Source organism: Callorhinchus milii, unplaced genomic scaffold (genome assembly GCF_018977255.1).
Source record: "Callorhinchus milii isolate IMCB2004 unplaced genomic scaffold, IMCB_Cmil_1.0 Scaffold7, whole genome shotgun sequence".
Taxonomy (NCBI): domain Eukaryota; kingdom Metazoa; phylum Chordata; class Chondrichthyes; order Chimaeriformes; family Callorhinchidae; genus Callorhinchus; species Callorhinchus milii.
The window spans coordinates 25,685,052-25,704,938 of record NW_024704748.1 but is presented as its reverse complement, the minus strand read 5'-3'; the positions used below and the strand labels follow the sequence as shown (position 1 = coordinate 25,704,938).

General features: G+C 40.4%; 1 protein-coding gene across 1 annotated transcript; it reads right to left on the bottom strand.

Annotated features, from left to right (window-relative positions):
- Nucleotides 1-211: 211 nt before the first annotated feature.
- On the bottom strand, nt 212-19,257 carry LOC103185421 (minichromosome maintenance complex binding protein). Its single transcript, XM_042337119.1, has 16 exons — nt 19,060-19,257; nt 16,568-16,653; nt 15,297-15,437; nt 14,150-14,191; nt 13,023-13,124; nt 12,669-12,798; nt 11,637-11,791; nt 10,505-10,602; nt 9,616-9,794; nt 8,513-8,636; nt 7,749-7,866; nt 6,950-7,115; nt 4,625-4,758; nt 4,194-4,358; nt 4,014-4,102; nt 212-3,346 (listed from the first exon to the last, which is right to left on the bottom strand). Exons 1-16 carry the CDS (start codon nt 19,115-19,117, stop codon nt 3,220-3,222), a joined length of 1,914 nt encoding a protein of 637 aa, XP_042193053.1. The 5' UTR covers nt 19,118-19,257; the 3' UTR covers nt 212-3,219.
- Between the last annotated feature and the right edge of the window lie 630 nt (nt 19,258-19,887).

Here is a 19,887-nt window from a genome sequence, read left to right as displayed (position 1 = left end):
GTAGAAACATTCAATTTACCAAGCCAACAACTTTGTCCTGTCTCGTCAAACTAGGGATTAATCATTCCCTATCCTTGAGTCATCTGTTCTACATTGAACGGGTTGCAACCGGCTTCAGATTTACTTCAATTACATCTATGGCAATGAAGAAATACTCTGTATTGGGAATGCACATTGCCAGTCATCAATGATGGAGGCCATGAACAGCCACTATCAGCACAAGTTTATTAAAAGTGCAAGACTTGAAATTGCTCTCTCCTTCCCACCATAGCAATCAATCATGAAATTGCCTCAATTTAATTGTACTGGAGTCCCTTTTTTAAAAAAAACTTACAAGTGTAAAACAATTGTGAAAGAATATTGCACATTTAAGTTTAAATTACCAATGAAGAATTGATCTGCTTTATAAATACAGGCCTTCTATTTAAATAACCCATTATTTTATTCATGTAAATACCATGTCCAACTAAAATCTTTGAAAGAAACCTTGCTCAGCAATTTTTGCTGAATTTTTAAACGGTTTATGGCATTGACTTTCACAGATTACAATTGTATAGAAATGGTAGATTTCTAAGGAGGTATTGTAAAACGTATCAAAAGTAAATTAAAGTATTTCTCCATTTAGAATGAAGTACCATTAGTGGTTAAGTTAATGTCATGACAAGAAAGTGTAGGCACGCTCCATTGCTCAGAAACATTAGGTCGCAAGATATTTAATGCCTCTGGCAACAGTCAGTCTCAATATCCTTCTAAAAATCACATCTGTTTTAACAGAACATCAGTGATCCTGAGAGGCTTTTGTGCATCTTTCACAAGTCAATTATAATCCAGGGAAATAGAACCGAGAAGCATATTTTCCTCTTTAAATAGTAGGACTGAATTCTAATGCATAACTGGGTTTAATGGGCTCTTGGATCTGTAACTTACACAATGTCAATCTCAAAGGGTACAAGACTTCAAAAGGTGCAGTGTACTTCTGTGGTTTTCTGTTTAATTTGGGTTTTGAAATTCATTACTGTTCAGGCAGTTCATGGAAAAAGCCAGGAATGTGTGCGATCGTACTGATGTCAACAGCACTACCCCCAACTAAAGATACTTGTGATAGTTTTTGATAATCTTTGCGTTTGATAGCACCGTTCACACCAAATGTCTCAAAGTGCTTCACAGGATATACTGTAGTGTTCACTAATTTGTTGGTGAATAGCAGTTTGTGCACAGCCATGCAATAAAATTCAGCTATTGAATATTTGTATGGCTTGTATACAGCTACACTTTCCTTGTAATCTCAATTGGTCATGAAATTGGAGACAGCCGAGTAGACAGATAAATGTTGGCTGCAACTAATCTTCAAATCAGTGCCATAAATACCAAGCAAATCCATTGCACTGTGTAGAATTACAGTGGTATATGAAATGGATTCCTGCTATATGAACTGAATTTCTACCAGATGTAGACCCAAAGCAAACATCTGGCTACAGTGGTACCACTTGGTAATTTAAATCAAAAGGGCAGAAGAATAAAGAAAAAATACATTGAAATAGGGGTTCTATCCTGAAATTGGGATTGATGAACATTGGTGGGTCAGGAGTAAAGTAGTTTTCAATCTGGCAGTGAGTTAAGAGAACATTTACCCAATATTAACATCCTCCACATTTGAACCATTTCAAAATGTACTGTAATGGAGAAGGATTTAAAATGTATTGAATTCCAGAAGTTAGCAGCTGCCCATTAAAATTCACGCAGCACAGAAAAACTCATGGTTGATTTGCCACAGCAATTAATTTACAAAGAACTCAAGTCATGAATTCACCGAATATATGTTTGCTCACCTGTGCAACTTATTCACCAACATAGCATTCATCACGGGGGGAGGGTGGAATGGGGATGGGAATGAAATATCAAGGCTGGAAGCACCTCATATTCAAAAAGTTCACTACCCACAAAATTGATATCCTGCACATTAAAAACCAAGATTAAGGCAGCCACTGGCAAAGTTTTAAAATGGTCTGTCCCCATTGGTTTTACTCATACACACACACACACAAAAGCTACAACTTTCTATGCCAGGAATCCCAATATGGAGAATTTAAATATTACAATCCCAATATTTTGGTTTTGACATTCTTCTGGTCGGTTACAGTCGCTTTCCACATCACACGACATGTAATTAATTTTAAAGTATTGGGCACAACTGATGGAAAGAGCTCAAATCCCGTGACAATTATTATAAGTTACCCCTGTGGAGGTTTCTGCTAACCGTGAGCATGTGTCCACTTTAATATGCCACGCAGACATCAATTATCATAATTTCAAAATCCCAAATGAATTTCAGGGTCTGTGAAGAATGCGATCAGCTTTGTTCCCTTGCATTATATTAAACCTGGAATCAGAAACCCTGAGTTCATCATGCCCGTAATTTAAAAGTGTAAAATCTGCCCCCAAAATGGGTGCAAGTCCATTTTATTATTAGTTGTGGAAATATACCATAGGAAGTGGTACTAGAATCTTACACTGCCACCTGCAATGAGATACGATGCACCAATTACTGAATTAAAATTAATTTTCACAAGTACATACAAAGGAAAGGCAATATTGATTATGTGTCAGCTCTCTGGCAGTGACAAATGTAGGTGAACAGAGTGTCTGCTTCACTGTTAATTGATCCTAGTTTAAAAATCTGGGAACATTTAAAGCTGTAAAGAAGCTGATCGACTTCCAGATCCCAGCCTGAAATCTGATATCGGACACACCATTGAATAAATTCCTCTCAAACCAAATTGCTAATCCGAAATTGGATGTTTTTTTCCCCCAACACACACAGAAACAACAAATTTGACACAAAGGTACACTATGCAAATGCAGTTTACAAAAATATCTTTCATATAAGGCTACAGTTCATAGAACGCTTCTGGAGAGGAATGTTGAAGATATTTTCACAAACCTAACTGCACACCAAGGTTTAAAAAAAATCACAAGAGGTTTCAGCACCAGGGACATTGTAAACAAAGTAGGCGTATGTGAGATTTAAGATTTTTTTTATGTAAGAAAAGTTGACACGATCGATCCACAAATAGAAAAAAATGTTTTCCTCTTCTCCAGTTTGATGAGAGCTTTGATAATTTGGCAGACGGGAGAAGGAATGGTGACTCTTCAAATTTACACAATGTCCACTAACACACAAGTCCCTTATGAAGTTCTGTCGGAGTTAGGAGTCCACTGTCAAGGTTCGTTGCCATTGAGAGGGGTGAGCCGCCCTAACCTGGCTTTGCGTTGACCCTCAAGCTGCTTTGCTTGCTGCCAGCTATCTCGTGACAATGTGGTTTGGCCAGCGCTCAGGGAGACTAATCTATTGCGAGACAAAAACGGGAAAAACAATGATCGCAAACTGTAATTTCAGCAACTGCACGACTTCAGCTAAGTACTTTTGGTTTATGAACAACAAGCACAAGTTGTGGTGCAGGTTTATACAAATCATCTAGAGCTTATAAATTACAGTTCCAACAATTTTTCAAACAAAAATCAAAATTATATTTTATGAAGCAGGAAAGTGAGGATACCCATCACTGAGACAGCATCGTGAGATGGAGTGTGGAAAATGAATATGCTGACAAAGACTTACATCTGATCACTTCTGCTTTAGGAAATGGTCTGGAATTAAAAACCTCACATTTTCATCTTTACAGACTCTCTTTCAGTCCCAGCTGAAACTATATAGTTGGAGAAGCTAAGAGTTGAGCATCATAAAAACAACTGCACTTCTTTGACAAATTTGTAACAATGAGGTTCGGTTTCAATTTTGTTTCTGACTTTTCTTGCCTAGGACATATTCAAAATTCATGTACCTTCTACACAATGAATTCTAGTAGTTAAAATAAGCTTTAAACTAACATTATCACATTGGAGAAAGCATGAGTAATTGACTAAAATTGATGGTTATGGATAATACCAATAGAAATCTAACAGTAAGCATATAAAGCTCAATTTAATTTCAGCCATAAAACCTTGTTGCTTACCTTGCTACAACAAGCAGCCAATGGAGATCCACAGCTGTTATACTCTGAGGATCGTTCTTTCTCATTTCCACAAAGTCTTCTTCAACAGCCTGGAATAGATGAATAGAATAAAAGCTGAATCTCACATAAACCTTGACAGAATAAAAAAAAGGTTTCTCAATGAAAGGCAGAAATTCATACCTTGGTTACTTCCTCAGAAATGCTATAGTCCATTAGCCTCAGTAAGCTCAGATATATGCGAAATTTGTTTAATATGGAAGGCAAAACAGCAGTCTGTAAATTGGTCATGTATTCTTCTATGTTGTCAGGAACCACCTGGGGCCGTAGGTGAACTTCGCAGTCAGACTAAACAGGAGAAAAATAATTTTATTTCAGCGAGATTCAAAGAAAGCATTTAAAGAAAAGTACAATCCAACATAATGGAAAAAAACATTCTGATGGAGCAATAAGCTGGAAGCAAAATAGATACCATGGTCTAGAATAATACCTTTAATGCCATTATGTGATACTGGGGGGGGGGGGGGATTTACCATCTAATAAAGCGTCTCATTTAAAACAAAAAGCTGAGCACCATACACCTATAAACAATGCAGATAGATAGGAACACATACCTGTAATAATGATACATCTTCAGAGGTGATGAGAACATTAATATTGCAAGGGAATTCCATCTGGTGGTAGCTGAAGTCATAGTCAACCTTCTGCCAAATAATCAGATTACCAAGTGCTGCCATGTTTTGGAAGCCTGTGAAAGATTGACAAGAGATTAGGAATCATGGTCAATTGAACNTTTTTTTAAAATGGCATGTCAGTTAATGCTGCTGTGGAAGCCAACGCTGGTAAAGCATAAATATTCATGAATGTGATAACATTCAGTCAAAAGAAATAGCTGCAGCAAAACTATCTGCCATCTTGCAATTGCAATCTGATTTCTAAACAAAACTCAAAAGGTTTGTCATTTTCTCCCCCCCAATAGCTCTTTCACACGTAACCCAATCATGCTGCCCTTCTGAAGCAATATTACTACTGCATTTATGCACTGCCCTGTTCCTGAATTATTTAGGCATTTCTTCTGATAAATGCTGAATTTTAATTTACTTGCCTTCAAGGCCTTCCTCATTTTTAATTTAGTTTGTCCACCTTACGCATCAGCAAAGCCCCATTTTTAAGAGACTGGGAGAATTAAAGGATGCATTATTCTAATAGGTTTGCTCATTGAAACCTCATGATCTAGCCCAGTCCTATCCAAAACCATTATGAAGCAAAGAAAATGAGGGAAAAATTAGACCTTGAAATGATACTTCCCCCTCCCACTGGGCAAGTGATGTTACATATATTAGATCAACAAATAAATCCTTCCTTTGGGCGGGGGTGGGGGAGAGAAAGAGAAAGCACGAAAGTGACCCTTGTCTGTGAAATGCAAACCTTGCCATTTCAGCAGATAACTCCTCAGAGATTTCAATGGCGGTGCAACTTCTACCCGTGTTTCTTACAGACTTAGCAGAGCAAAGCAACCAGATGGTTCATGACGTGCTTGGAATGAGATGGAGCAATTTTATAAGGAGGCTGAGATTTGTGCCCATGCCCTGTGGTATAACAAACACCAGAGCTTCTGCTACACCTGCTGTCCACAAGGCCTTAGGAAAGAACTAAAGTAGGATTGTTGGATCGGGGAAAACGGCAGATATTCTCTTCTGCCCACAAACAGCCAGAAACAACAGTTTCACATCATCATCTCTGGTACTTGTTTGCTTGTCAAATCCATGTTTGAGCTGGTGTTTCTATTTTCCTAAATCTGAGCTGGAAACAACTGGATTTAACTGAACTTGAGTTACTTGTGGTTATGTTCCAAATACAGTGCCAGGTTCTATTTATTGAAGTTTGTGTTTGATGATAAATCATTTAACGTTAAAAGATATTTCCAGTCAAATATGGCTCTTTTCATCATGTTATGGAGAATTACAAGCACCAAATAGCAGAAAGAATCCCCCAATGGCTAAAATTGACAAAGAAAACTCACATTCTTGTGAAGAGTCTGTGTGAATGTTCAAGGTTGTAAAACTGCATGGGCTCGAGTGACATTCGCTCAAATTTCATCCTCCTGATTTATGAAATAATATGAGCCCTTTGGGTGCATCACAGCTGCACAAACACTATGCCCTTGTTCAGTCACTAAAGTTGCAACAATTCCTGTTGAGCTTCATCTTGTCCTTACGAGACCCTAATGTGCATAATGTCACCCACATGTGTGATTCCATTGAACTAAAATGTGAAACAGCAGCAGCAACAGAAATTGGCTGGAGACTGAATGCAGCGATAAAATGTGTAATAGAAAGCAGATAAGAGTGATGCTAATAAACTAAAGTGCTACATCTACGGACAGCATAATGTATCCAATTTAGTTTATCCACCTCACACATCACTAATAGGTCCATTATAAAGAGACCAGGAGAATTAAAGGAACGCATTAATCTAATAGCGTCACTCATGTAAGCTCACTAACTACCCCAGCCATCCAAAAACAAGGAAGATGAGAAAAGAAATTAGACCTTGTAATGACTCCCCCCCCAACTCCCTCCGGCGAGTGATGTTATGACCAAATTTGGTTTGTTGAAAGTTTCAACATTAAAATGACAAAAGACAGCGGTTACATATCTTGTGTCAGTTTAGAAAAGGTCATGCGTCTTTGACAAGAAAAAATTGGCATTTGCATGTAACAGCAGCAAAATTTTGATGCTTAACCTTTACATATTATACGTTGCCCTTTTTTTCATGTATCTGTGCCTAATTGTACAGTTTAGAGGGCCAGCAAGCCACAGGATCCTCATTGCACGAATGTTTATACCCGAAGAAGGTTTGCCATTAAAAGTTGATCCTAGAAACAAAAGAATCTCAGAAGCTAAGCAGATTATTTTCCTCTACAATTCAGTCCTGACCTGTAGTGTCCAGTTGCCCTGGTTCCATCGCAGTCTCATCCAGCATCAGTGAGGTGCTATGCGGCAACTGGAGGACTCCGGCAAGGAGGCGATTAGCAGTGTAATCTTTCTGAGGGATGAACCGCATGGTGTTCATGTTCTCGAGGGTCATGGGGAGACAATAAGACTGAAAACAAAGAGAGATTCAACAACCATGAGCAAACCAGGAACATTTGGATAGATTTAATAAAGAGCAAATTCTATCTGTCTGCTTTGATGACAATTCGGACCAGGATTTTCAGAGGGATGGATATAATAGTGCAAATGGCAGGAAGACAGGATAAGGGGAGGTTTGTAATATGTGGGCCATGGAATAGTTTGTGGCAGAGCAGACTGGATGGGCTAAATAACCACCAAACGGTTATGGGTTCAGGTTGCAGTGGGACTTGAGCTCTGTCTAGGCTGAAGCCCTGGTGTAGTGCTGGAGTGTGTTGCATTTTATTAGGTGAGGCTTTCAGACAAGACACTATAACAACAACTTGTATTTATATAGCGCCCTCCACACCGGGCGGCGTCTCAGAGAGCTTAAAACTATACTGAAGTCGCACCTGCCTACAAAGATCCCATGCCACTAATTGAAGAGACCCATAGCATCTCGATCCAACAATCCTGCGCATTATCAGAGTCTTTCATGGATATAGTTTGCGTAAACAATCATTACACTTGACAGAAATTACCTGTGAAGTGCATGTCAGAAGGCACTGTCAAAACTTAAGTGCCTTCGATCTTTATATCCCAAACTACATTTCAAATCACTCACCGATGGTACCAGTTGCTGAATGAACCGATGAAGGTGTTTGGTGTAATTGCTGTTCTTGGGGCAGCCACTTAAATTCAATGTAAATTTACCCAAAGGAAGAACATCTCGTCTCGAGTATCTGCAACATTCAGAAAAACAAGTTAATGCGTGCCAGAATCGGATACCCATTTTATTTTTCCTGGCAACTGCTTGTAAAATATTTTTGATAAATTCAACAATGGTATCTTTAATCCACCAGCATCCGTTCTGACACAGCAGTGAGACAGGTCACAGTGGTCAATAGGTCATAAATGCTTTAACAATCAGATTATTGAAACACAAAAACAAGACACTCTGGAATTACGTCAATCGTATGATTCAGATGTCCTTTAATATTACCTACTCCTACCCATAACATTATCAATCCGGACCTGCCATTTACTTCCTGGTAACTATTACAGGACCAGAAAGAGAACCAGTGCAATCTATCAGTCAGTGCCAAACTCTGCACTCAGCCTGCTTTGCCAGGAAATGATGTGGGGAAAATAATGCTTTATTGACAATCAATTACTGGGTCCACACCCCATCTCCCCAAAAAACACTGGAAAATGTAAAACAATATTTCACAACTTCCCCTCTTTGAATAGCCTTGAGGAATTAATTGGAGGAAATAGAAAAGGAAAGCCTTGATTTACAGAATATTTGCTCTGCCACAGGTTAAACCATACTTAAAAATGAATCCAGCTTGATCTGATGGATACTATACAAATTAATATCCAACTTACATGGTAGATAGGAAGTGCAGTGTGAGATATTCAGCAGCAAGGCTGTCCCCAAGTAACGCATTCGTTAGGAACCCAAGTAATTCTGCTCGCACCGACGACAATTCAGGCAAAAAACTGCTTATATCTGCAACAAACCATAAAAACAAATGTTTAGGAATTACGCCACTTTAGATTAATATTAAATCTTATTTTAATTGCAGCAAGTCAATACAGTTTTAAAAATAGGCACAACATGGTGATCTAGTGCACGGTTGTAATGCACCATGCATCAGTACGCCTGAGGTTTTTGCAGGTCTGAAAGCCACTGAATCTATAATTAACGGAAAATAAACTCCTTAATCAAGCTGCAAATGTGTCTTTCCAGACATTCATTCGTACCAATGACATTTACTGCGCTGATGGTAGATGAAGCATCAAGACCAATCCGCCTTAATATGGTTACCTATATCTAATGTGAAGACGGTGTGAGGCTGGATTCGCAATATAAAATATTCTTCAACTTAAATCTATGTATACGTTGATTTGGTAAATTGAAGTTCCCGTCAGGGCAAGGAGGTGTCAGTGTTAGGGATCAGTGTATTTTGTTTCACCCACAAAATATACAGTCAATTCACTCTGCAATATATTCTGCGAAGTACTTTGAGACGACTCAAAGATGTGATGACACTATCAAATGTAAGGATTATTTATTATTTTATATCAGAGATTCAAATCATATTACTCTGTCCCAACCATAGAAGAGCATCCTGTCACTACACCAGTGTCAATTTCTGAAGTGCCCAAATCAGCAATTCTGTTTGCCTCTGAGCAAATTGCCTGTAAGCACCAATTCAATCAACTCCCAACTCCAGTGACATTGTCACGAAGAAATGTGCTCAAACTGTCCAAACATCTTACTCGAGACCTTCTCAGACATTGTTCCATCTGTCCACGCTGGATTTGAGCTAAAGCCCCATAAGCAAGAACACAATGTTGATCCCTATTTTGCTACCGCTAGCAGACTTCCCGCAAATAAACTTCTGTGACCAAACATTTTGTATGCCGACGTGTGTGTGTGTGTGTGTGTGTGGGGGGGGAAAACAAAGGGAGAGTTGGAAACTCACAGTCCTTGCTCTGTTTGTCCTGTAGCCTGATTGGAAGGAATGGATTAATGTGCTGCAGCTTGTGAGTTACAATGGCATGTAGACGAGGTACCAGCGAAGGTGGAGGACTGTGCACTCGCTGTTCTTCCAACGTATCCATGCACTCAGCAGGATCTAGGATTGAAGAGCCATCCTTTGTACTGTGTCCACAAGAAAAAGAAAGAAAATAAAAACCTCAAGGTAAATATCAACCTTTGCAGCCTGTCTTTACTCCAATAACCGGAAATGTTGGCACTCTTGCGTTAAAAATAAATCACACCCTATAGCATAACATTCAATGGATGTGGCATGTTATACATATGTGGAACTATTGTGCTATAAGGAAATCTTTGAGGAAGGAAAGCTTTCCAACTCTGGCAAGAAAAAAATTAAATGCAATGGGGTGAAATTTCACAGGGAAGTGCAAAACTACAGAGCAATAGTTTTATACAGTTTCCTTAACTTTTCTTTCAAAACTTTAAGCAGTGCAAACATACAAGTGTATTGCACACAGAACACGAAGATCAAGTATAATGCATTTGGAACACTGAATTACTGCACTTTAAAACATTAAATGATTAACACTAACCATCTTAATCACCAACATTCAGATGGGAAAATCCACAGAAAAGTCAATTATTTTATTCAAAATAATGTAGAATGAAAAAGCAAAGTGTCCTAATAAACCTAGACTTTGATTACAAGGTTTGCAAGAGTTATTAACAAGAGTTTAATTTCAGTTCTGAACTGAATGTTGTTTGCCAAAGGCTTTATCAGGAAATTAAAGAAACCAAAGCGTATTAACAGCCTTTACATTATAAGGGCAATAAAGCAATCAGTTTGTGTTAATGATTAAGTAAGTAAGAGTTACCTCTCATCATTTATTATACCAAGTGCCGGATCCACTGATAAGATCCCATAAACCTCCAGGATATCATTCACTTTGAATCTATCCCAGTTCTCATACACCTGCAAATACAGAATAAAATATCAATGAACAAACTTTCAAGACAGAATAATGCATAGCTGAAGCATGATTCAATGGATCCAGCATTGACAGGGGCTTGTAATTAAATAGGTACCGATTTACACAGTTGCCTAACAACTTTAAGGGTGCACCAACAGTATACAAAGTCAATTGTGATTGTAGAAAAGATTTTAAAATACTGCAAAAATTATATTGCTTTGATACAGTTTCATTTTGCTGAGAAAGGATGATGGCATTCAACCCACAAGACAAAATGTGCAACCTTCTTCTGCCCCCTACTGAATCGGCAAGCGTTGTGCAAGGTAAATTCCAAAAAGTGAACAACAATATCACTAATATCCCACAATATCTGTGAATGACTATTCAGTAGAACTCGAATCCTAGAACTATGGAGTGGACATTAAGGAGGCAGTACAGATCCCTGTGGAGTCCTGTAGCTCAGTGGTTAGAGCACTTGCTTTGAAAACGAGAGACCTGAGTTCAATTCCAGGCAGAGGGCGAAACCTTGGGCAAGTTTGCTTACTCCACACAGAGCCTAATAATAATCCCTCCAAAACCAAAAACAATAATAAATTGGTCATTTTCAATCTACGACTGTTTGTGGGACATTGCTGTGCGCAATTGGCTGCCGCGTTCACCCACAAATATACAGTCAATTCACTTTACAGTGTGTTCTGTGAAGCGCTTTGGGACGTCCACCCGACGTGAAAAGCACTGTATCAAATGCAAGGATTATTATTATTATTCCAATCATATAAGTAATAACCCCTTCAAAAAAAATTAATAATAATGTGCTCACTCAATCCACGACTGTTTGTAGGACACTGCTGTGTGCAATTGGCTGCCACATGTTGTCCACAAAATATAGTCAATTCACTTTACAGTATATTCTGTCTGAAGCGCTTTGAGACATCTCAGACATGCTAAGGCTCTATATCAAATGGAAGGATTATTATTATTATTTTTATTATTATAATAGGGGCTTCCAAATTCACCACATAAACATTACGATTACCTTGACTAGACAGGCAGGACCTTTCTCTCCTGGTAAGGGGAAGTTCAGATCGATCGAGGCTGTGCAATTGGGCGAAAGCTGATGTGCATCAGGCGCTTCGGTTTCAAGGCGTTTCGAGTCTCCACATCCGTGTGATCCACTGCACCCAGACGAGCCTGCCAAACACACAAAAATCAATAAACCACAAGAGACAGCATTGCAATTTTGTAGGCTAACTGCACAAATTAGAAACCTAACTGGAAATTGATCTAAAAAAAACAACACAGCAGCAGTGAAGAACATTATTCAGGTTCCCAAGTCAGGCAGGTCTGCAGTCCTCAAAAGAACTAATGATGACAGACTAGGTAGCCTGGCTCATCACCAAGAGCAGTAATTAGGAGCAGAGATTGTTCACACTCAGCTCCTGGTTGATCCTGAAAGGCAAAACCAAGTAGGGTGGTCCAAGTTGGACAAACAGAGTGAAATTTGCCAGACAGTGCTCTGAATGGCATAATAATTTGGTCATTCAATCCACGACTGTTTGTGGGACGCTGCTGTGCGCAGTTGGCTGCCGCTTTTCGGTCACAAAATTTACAGTCAATTCACTTTACAGTATATTCTGTGAAGGACTTTGAGACATCTCGTAGACGTGGTAAGGCACTATATCAAATGCAAGAAATATTATTATGGCAAGCTATGTAATTTTAGTTGATTAAACTCCCAACTGTACCCAACACAAACTCTGGGATTCCCAAACCTTGATTCTCACCAACCTATGCCAATCTACTAACTGGAATTAGGAAAGCAGGATATGTCCCTCTAAGGGAATGCATTCCATTCTAGACACAGGGAAAATTCTGTTCCTCTCAGTCTAAGATTCTGGTAAAAGCATTAAGCATGGAGATGGGTGTTCACTTGTTAAAGACACCCAACTGACCAAAAAAAAATGCTGGTAAACTTACAACTTTTTCCCCCAATCTGGCAGTTAAAGGGTCTTAGCTCTTGCTGACAATTCAGATGAATGAACAAAGATTCTCGAATGCACATTCCTACCTCTATGCTGCTCTTTCTGCTTTGGTGGATGCATTTCCATGTCTTCATCCTCCTCGTAACTCCTCTTGTGTCGACTTGGAGTGTACGATGTGGATGGATTGCCACGAGCTGGGCAGGCACTTGCGTATGCGTAAGGTATTGATTTAAGGACAATGACACAGAAATTAAGGCACTGAAGGAGGCCATGTGGCCCATTGAGCCTATACTGGTGCTGCAAGTACTCTACTGCAACTATATTTCATAAGATCAGCTGACACTATACAAAACAAAAGCAATTTAAACTTGTACAGCTCGTGTCTCAAACTAAACATTGAAAGGTAACTTTGGTAAGCATCTTTGGCACTAAAAGGATATTTCTTTGACCCAAGATGACTCCCCGGGCACTGGAATGCAGTAAAAGGTTTGCCTCTCCATGGTGACAGACTTGGCTGAGTTTAAATGAATCTCTTGCTGAGTCTGGGGGCGCGGGGGTGAGAGGGGAGAAAGAGAAAAAAAAATGTAATACACGTTTCTAACACCATTTAGTTACCAATCCCCACCCCAAACAAGAAGAAATGTAGCAACATAATAAAACTGTTCACCCAACATTTTGGACCGGAGGACCTGAAAATGAGCTGCATTTCCAAAGAGGAGACATGTTTTGTGTGATGGATGTATGGATATAGTTATTTGGTAGAGAGAGCATTTAGAGTTAAAGGGGACAATTTCCTTTAATTAGTGGAATATTTTAACATTTCAGGCTTTTGCAAAGGAAGCATCAATATCAATAGCTCCATCCACTGCTGGAATACAGAACTACATCGCTTTACTAAACGTGTTCCATTAATCGAAATACAGTAAACTCCTGATAACTGAACCCTGACTTGATGACTACCACTTAAGTCATCAATATCCCAGTCACATTTATTTATGTATTTATACGTATACCTAACTTACCACTCCGGATAACTCGTCAACAACCCTTTACCCTTGGAGTAATGAGTTATTTTGGTCAATGGTTAATAAATATACACACACACACACCCAACTAGGAGGTTAACAAATCTTAAGAAAATCTGTTTCTACAATATTAAAGCTACAGAAAGTAAACAAAAATTCTCTCTTGAATATTTTTCAAAATATGTAACATTTTTTTTCAAAATACATTTAGTTTCTCACTTATACAAACTGCTTGAGATTGAATGATTCATGTATTTACTAGGAACTCGGGTCAGTCAATCAGAAGCTTAGTCTATCCACTGATAATACAAAAAGTACAGTAGATAGCCAACTGAAAAAAACAGGATGAAGATTAAGAGTGAATCCGAATCAGTCTTCACTGTAAATAGTCAATTCTCCGTGTCAGGTCTGTCACTTTATGCAATTCACCCACTATTTGTACATAATAATAAAGCCAGAATCTTTACATTAGTGCAATATGGTACTTGGTGCAGCAAACAAGACAGTAAACATATTTATAAAGAGCAATACCAATCACTTACCCCACATTCAGCAACATCTTTGTATTTTCCAAAACGAAGGACCTAACAAAACAAATTGGAAACTTAGCTATTTCCACATGAATTACAGTTTTTTTTAAAAAGGCAGATGCTTGGTTTACATTTCCTTTGTATAACCAATATTAAAATATGTGAAATTGTATGAACCAATGTAGCATAGAGGTAGGAATTTAGGTGTAGACTTCATACAGTCCAGGTGGGCAATACTTCATAAAAATAATTCAAAAATTATCATACACAACTGCTGATCAAGTATCATAACTTGCTCTAAATAAAGCAGGAACAGATTGGGATTGATTGAGTAACCAGCGGATTGATAGAGCGTGCTGAACAACTGTTTATTTCTCTAAAGAGTCAATGGCATAAATTGGTATCTTGTGCTGATGAGCAGAACATTTAATAAAAATGGAGGAGCTTCACTGACAACAAGTGTCCTTAGGGAAAACATCTGCAAAACAATCAATCTTTTTTTTTATTTTCATGTCGTTTGGAACTCAGTTTACTTCATGAACAACAACTGCCATTGTTTTTGCTGCTGGAAAGAGCTCCCTCATGGCACATTGAAGTGAAAATGACATAGGAGTAAATCATTCTCTGGAGGACACTCTACCAAAACAAGTCTTGTTTGAGAGCATCCACAGAGCATCTGTGGAGTCCCAAAATCTTCACTGCCTGGTTCTGACTTGATAATTAACGAAGTGGTATCTGCAAGAAGCATAAGAGCAGGAGGTGCCCCCCTTCTCTCTCCTGCTCTGGTATAATTCTTCTTGAATAAGCAACACTTTGATGTTGCACATTTTAAAGAGCAAAACTCCCCATTTGTTGTGCAATCATCCCTCAAAAGTCCTGCGAGTGTCAAAATCTATGAAATATTCCAACATGTAATCAAAAAGAGCAATTTATACCCCCAAAGATGCCCTTGACTGTAAGCCTTAAAACTACATTGCAAATTGCGTATTTTTTTTAAAAAAGTAAATATTTTTACGACTCAGGACTTTTATTTCTTCAGATTCCCAATAAGTGCAAATCTGGGGGAAAATCTATCAACAAAGCTCTGAAAAGAATGTAGTTGCACTAAAATGCTGCTTGGACAGCTATCTTGCTTTTAATATAAAAATAGGCTACTTACTCCAGATTTAGTGGCTGGATCCACAGTCTCATAAACACCCATATAGAATTCGGGATCAAACATATCTTGGAGCATGCAACGGAATTTGACCAGACTATTTGGCTTCAAGTAATGCAGTGGAACATCATTCAAGGATGGAACCTGGTAGGAACAAAAGCAAACACACTTGTATTCCATTGAACATCATTCCCAAAGAAAATGTGGAATTAATTCACAAAGGTATAATCTTGCCAATATCACAAATATAGTTTAACACAATATACAAATAGGAAATTAGCCCCATCGGGGAGGGGTGGCAAGAAGGGAAACAAAACATCTACAATCATTCCTTTCTGGCCAGGCTCCACTGCCTCCATTCCCCACCAGATAGACTTAGAATTCACCCAGTCTACAATATTTACTGTCCAAATGCTCTCCATCAAATGTTTGTAAAATTCTGTCTTTGGCAAGTAATTATATACAATACTACAATTGCCTTTTTGCTCATTTTCTTTCAAATAGCTTTAGCCTCAACTATAAAATCAAGTACTTATGGTGCCTTCTGAACCAGCTGACAACATGCCAGAGTCAGAAAGATTCCCATCTCTTGAACCCATTAGTTAGAGTTATTTCGGCTCTCAAAGGAGAATTAAAGATCAATCGCAGATATATCTGGAACCTGTCATACCCCTTAGAAGATACTTAAGATACAATGCTATTCCTCTATTAATAAATGGAACAATCGTTAGAAATCAGGCCACCAATGCAAAGCACGGCATTTTACGAGGCCAAAAAGTTCCCTTTCTCCAGTCTCACCAATAATAAATTAGTTTGATAAACTTTAGTGACAGATGTGTAGCGATTCATCTGGTGCAATATCAATCTAGTCAATTAAAACTAATGTTCACTTTGTGCAGATAATGCCTGAAGAAATACCAAAAAGTCAATTGCTTCTCTAACAGTCGGTGTGAGGAAGTATATTAGTAAATTAATTTTGTGATTTTTTTTTTAAAAGCACAAGTAGATCACCTGAATGCAGGGAAAAACTATTTAATATAAGCAACTAAATGGATTTGTATCTTACAGATGCTTGCAGCTTTGGGCATTTATCATGGCACAATGTCAATCCAGAAATCGCCCAGTCAGTACCAAAATAATGCCCCATAAAATCCAAGGGATATTTCTTGTACAACACAACAGCATCATAAATATCACTTGCTGCATTTTAATAAAACAATATGTATTTTGAAAAATAGAGTTTATAAATAGCTTTTTTACAAACCATCACTTACCCAACTTGTCGCTGTGTTCTCCTTCAGCTTCTCTGTGAAATATTCCACGACTTTCCTTTCCCATTCACCATTGGGACCATTTTGAGCTGCAAGAACGTACAATACAAAATGACATTTGTAAAGCGCCTTTCACGTCGGGAGGACGCCCACGGCACTGAACAATCAGGGATTAGGACCTGAGCGGGAGGGGGACGCAGTGTGGATCAGAGAGGGTGGAGGGCAGAGAAGGTGACCGAAGGCACGGTCAAAGAGGAGGGTCTTGAGGCGTGCCTTGAAGGAGGCAAGGGAAAGAACAAGGTGAAGGGGAAGAGTTCCAGAGGGTGGGGGCAGACAGACTGAAGGCCCGACCGTCGATGGTAGGGCGCACCAGGCAGGGGGACATGGAGCAGGCCGGAATCTGCTGAGCGGAGAGCTTGATAAGGGGTTAGAAAGTCAGAAAGGGAAATGCCATGGAGAGAGAGAGAGAGAGAGACACACACACACACATACGGGAGATACATTTTTGATGTTGTGGAAAATGTGTGCAACCCCAGAGGGAAAAGAACTACAAGGTGAGATCAACACTTCTTTTTAAAAACAAAATACATTATGGCTTTCCTCCAAACCAAATTGGTTGCGCTTTGGGACATCCTCCCAATGTAACAGGTGCTACATAAAAGTAAATTGTATCTTTCTTAAAGGTTTTGCTTGTATTTTAGTAATAATAATACTTGCATTTGATATAGCGCTTTTCACGTCGGGAGGACGTCCCGAAGCGCTTCACAATACCGCATTATACTAGAATATATTTTCAAAAGAGTAAAGATTTCAGGCAAAAGCTGAGCACTTTATCCACCCGTTGCAAAAATGGACAGCTTCATGAGCAAAGGAGGTCTGCTCATCCTTTTCAAACCTCACACGCAGAATCACATACACAGTGAAAGTGAGATTTGGCTGTTTTTCCCACGAGGAGTCCCCCAAAATAGCATCCATACTAACGGTTGATTTACTGTACAGAGTTGTGACATGCCCAAGAAACTACATTATCGGATTATCTGTCTCTCACACACTCCAACAGAAGAAACTACCCCAAAACAGTGTAGATAGGCTTGGCAGGCATTATAAAGTTAAAAAAATCACCAATATCATCTACATTTCCCCACATACATCGCCCGAATTGCCAGCTAATCAATGTTATTTTTGACAAAGATTAAACATTTTGAGGCACTGAGAGTAATGAAAAACATTGACAAATCTTTTGGCAAATGATTATCGCCCAAATATCTTCGAAGGCACAACTGTCTTACTTCTCCCAAAACTATCCATACAATCGGGCAAAGACTAGTAAAAAAAAAATCCCAGTACAGTCTCAAAGTATTCAAACGCAGATTTAGCCGGAACCATGCAGCCAAGCAATTACGCATTAACTTTACAGATCATTTGAAATCTGAAGGCAATTTACTGTTTATTATTGATGGAAGAATTATGATATGTAATACACATATGCAGTAGTTATATAAAAAAAACAAAAGAGTGGGGAAAAATTGCACGTTCGCAGCTGCAAAAGCAAAACAAGCAAAGGCTGTCTGGCTGACGCTCGAATTTTTCAAATTAAAAACTAGAGATGATGAATCCCTCGACCTTCACGTTTGTGTTCGTTCCAACAGTCTATCTGTGGGATTTCCTTTCCACGTGAGCGGGGGGGGGGGGGGGGGGGGAGAATGCTTGTAATTCTGAAGTTTGGTTTGGATACTCTCAAGCACGGTGATGGGTATCCGCACTTACCAGACACTCGGCCGACAAAAATAAAACTTGTGTGTGTGCGTGAGAGCAACAATGAGCCCATCCATCCATCCATCCTGTATCTTAGTGGTTAGAGCGCTCGCCTCACAAGCGAGAGGACCGGGGTTCGATTCCCGGACAGGGGGCGAAACCTCGAGCAAGTTTCCTTACTCCACACGCCCCTGTTTACCAGCGGTGGTTGTTGTTAGCGGACTGGCGGACCGCTTTTGCGGGGGGGGGGGCAAAAAACCCTTCAAAATAAATAATAATAATAATAATCACAAGTCGGTCACTCAACCCACACGTGTGCATGCGTGGGGTGGGGGTGGGGGGACGCCACTGTACCCCCGATCGGCTGCCGCGTTTCGCCCACAACGTGCAGAGCCGATACTCGCTTCGCGGTGCATCCCGTGAGGCGCTCTGAGACGTCTCGAGGACACGGTCAGGCGCTACACTAAAGGCAAGGATTATTATTATTATTAATTAATTAGTTAGTTAATGACCTCCTACCTCAACACACACACACACAGACCCTCCCCCCCCCACACACAGACCCTCCCCCCCCCACACACAGACCCTCCCCCACACACACACACACACACAGCGACTGACACACTCAGCCTCTCCCTCCCTCCTTCCCGCTCCTTTTTTTGGGGGGGGGGTGGGGGTGGGGCTGGAGAGTTGGGAGTAAAGTAGGCCACACCGACCCTCACCCTCCCTCACTCACTCACCGAATACCCCCTGCACAATGCTCAGCGGGTTGTTCACCCAGTCCCCCAGGCTCGGCATGGCGCGGGCCTCTCCGACAGGGAAGGGGGCGAAGCCGCAGACACACGCCCTGTGTACGGGCGAACTTTATCCCGGGTCCCGGTGCCGCTGCCACTCCGGGTTCCTGCAATGGCGGGAAAACCTACGTCAGGACGTCGCGACGTCGGGACCGCCCCGGACGCCCAGCGTCGGTCGCCCTCGCCGTCGACGACGTCGTCGTCATCGTCGTCGTCGCACCAGCGCCGCTGACCTCTGACCCTTCCCGCCACGCACGTCACACGCTTCAGCTAATCAGCGGCGGCCAGCGGTTCCACGTCCGCTTGTAGCCCCGCCCCTCGCGGGGGCCCCATTTAAATCTGGTGCTGTTTATCCGTCAGCAAAAAAAAGTCTTCTCTCCCCCCCCCCCAAAAAAAGGGAAGGAGGGGAACCCCCCCTCCCACCCCCAAACTAAAAAAAAGTTTTGCGGGTTCAAATTTAAATTAAAAAATTAAAAAAAAAATTTTTTTTACACACACACGTACATATCAGTATCCAACAGCAACGGCAACGAAACACATACCCGCCCCATGTGGGCGTGAAACCCGCCCCCCCCCCCCGCCCCCGGCCACGCTGCTCTGGCGATTGGACCGGGCTGAACAACGACAACAACAACAACAGCAAAAACCCGCCCAATTTGAGCGCGAAACCCGCCCAGTTGGGGCGCGAAACCCGCCCCAATTCGGTGACGTTGCTGCGAGCGAGTGACCTCTCCCCCGCCCCGCCCCGCCCCGCCCCCCCCATATACCCACCCA

Bases quoted from the DNA above. Each gene is read 5' to 3' on its own strand.
- LOC103185421 (XM_042337119.1), bottom strand. From the start codon at position 19,117: ATGCCGAGCCTGGGGGACTGGGTGAACAACCCGCTGAGCATTGTGCAG. The intron at 7,116-7,748 runs GTGAGTGATTTG...CTTTGTTTTCAG, and splicing joins TTCAGCAACTGGTACCATCG to TCTTATTGTCTCCCCATGAC. The intron at 4,103-4,193 runs GTATGAATTTCT...CATCTATTCCAG, and splicing joins TTTCTGAGGAAGTAACCAAG to GCTGTTGAAGAAGACTTTGT.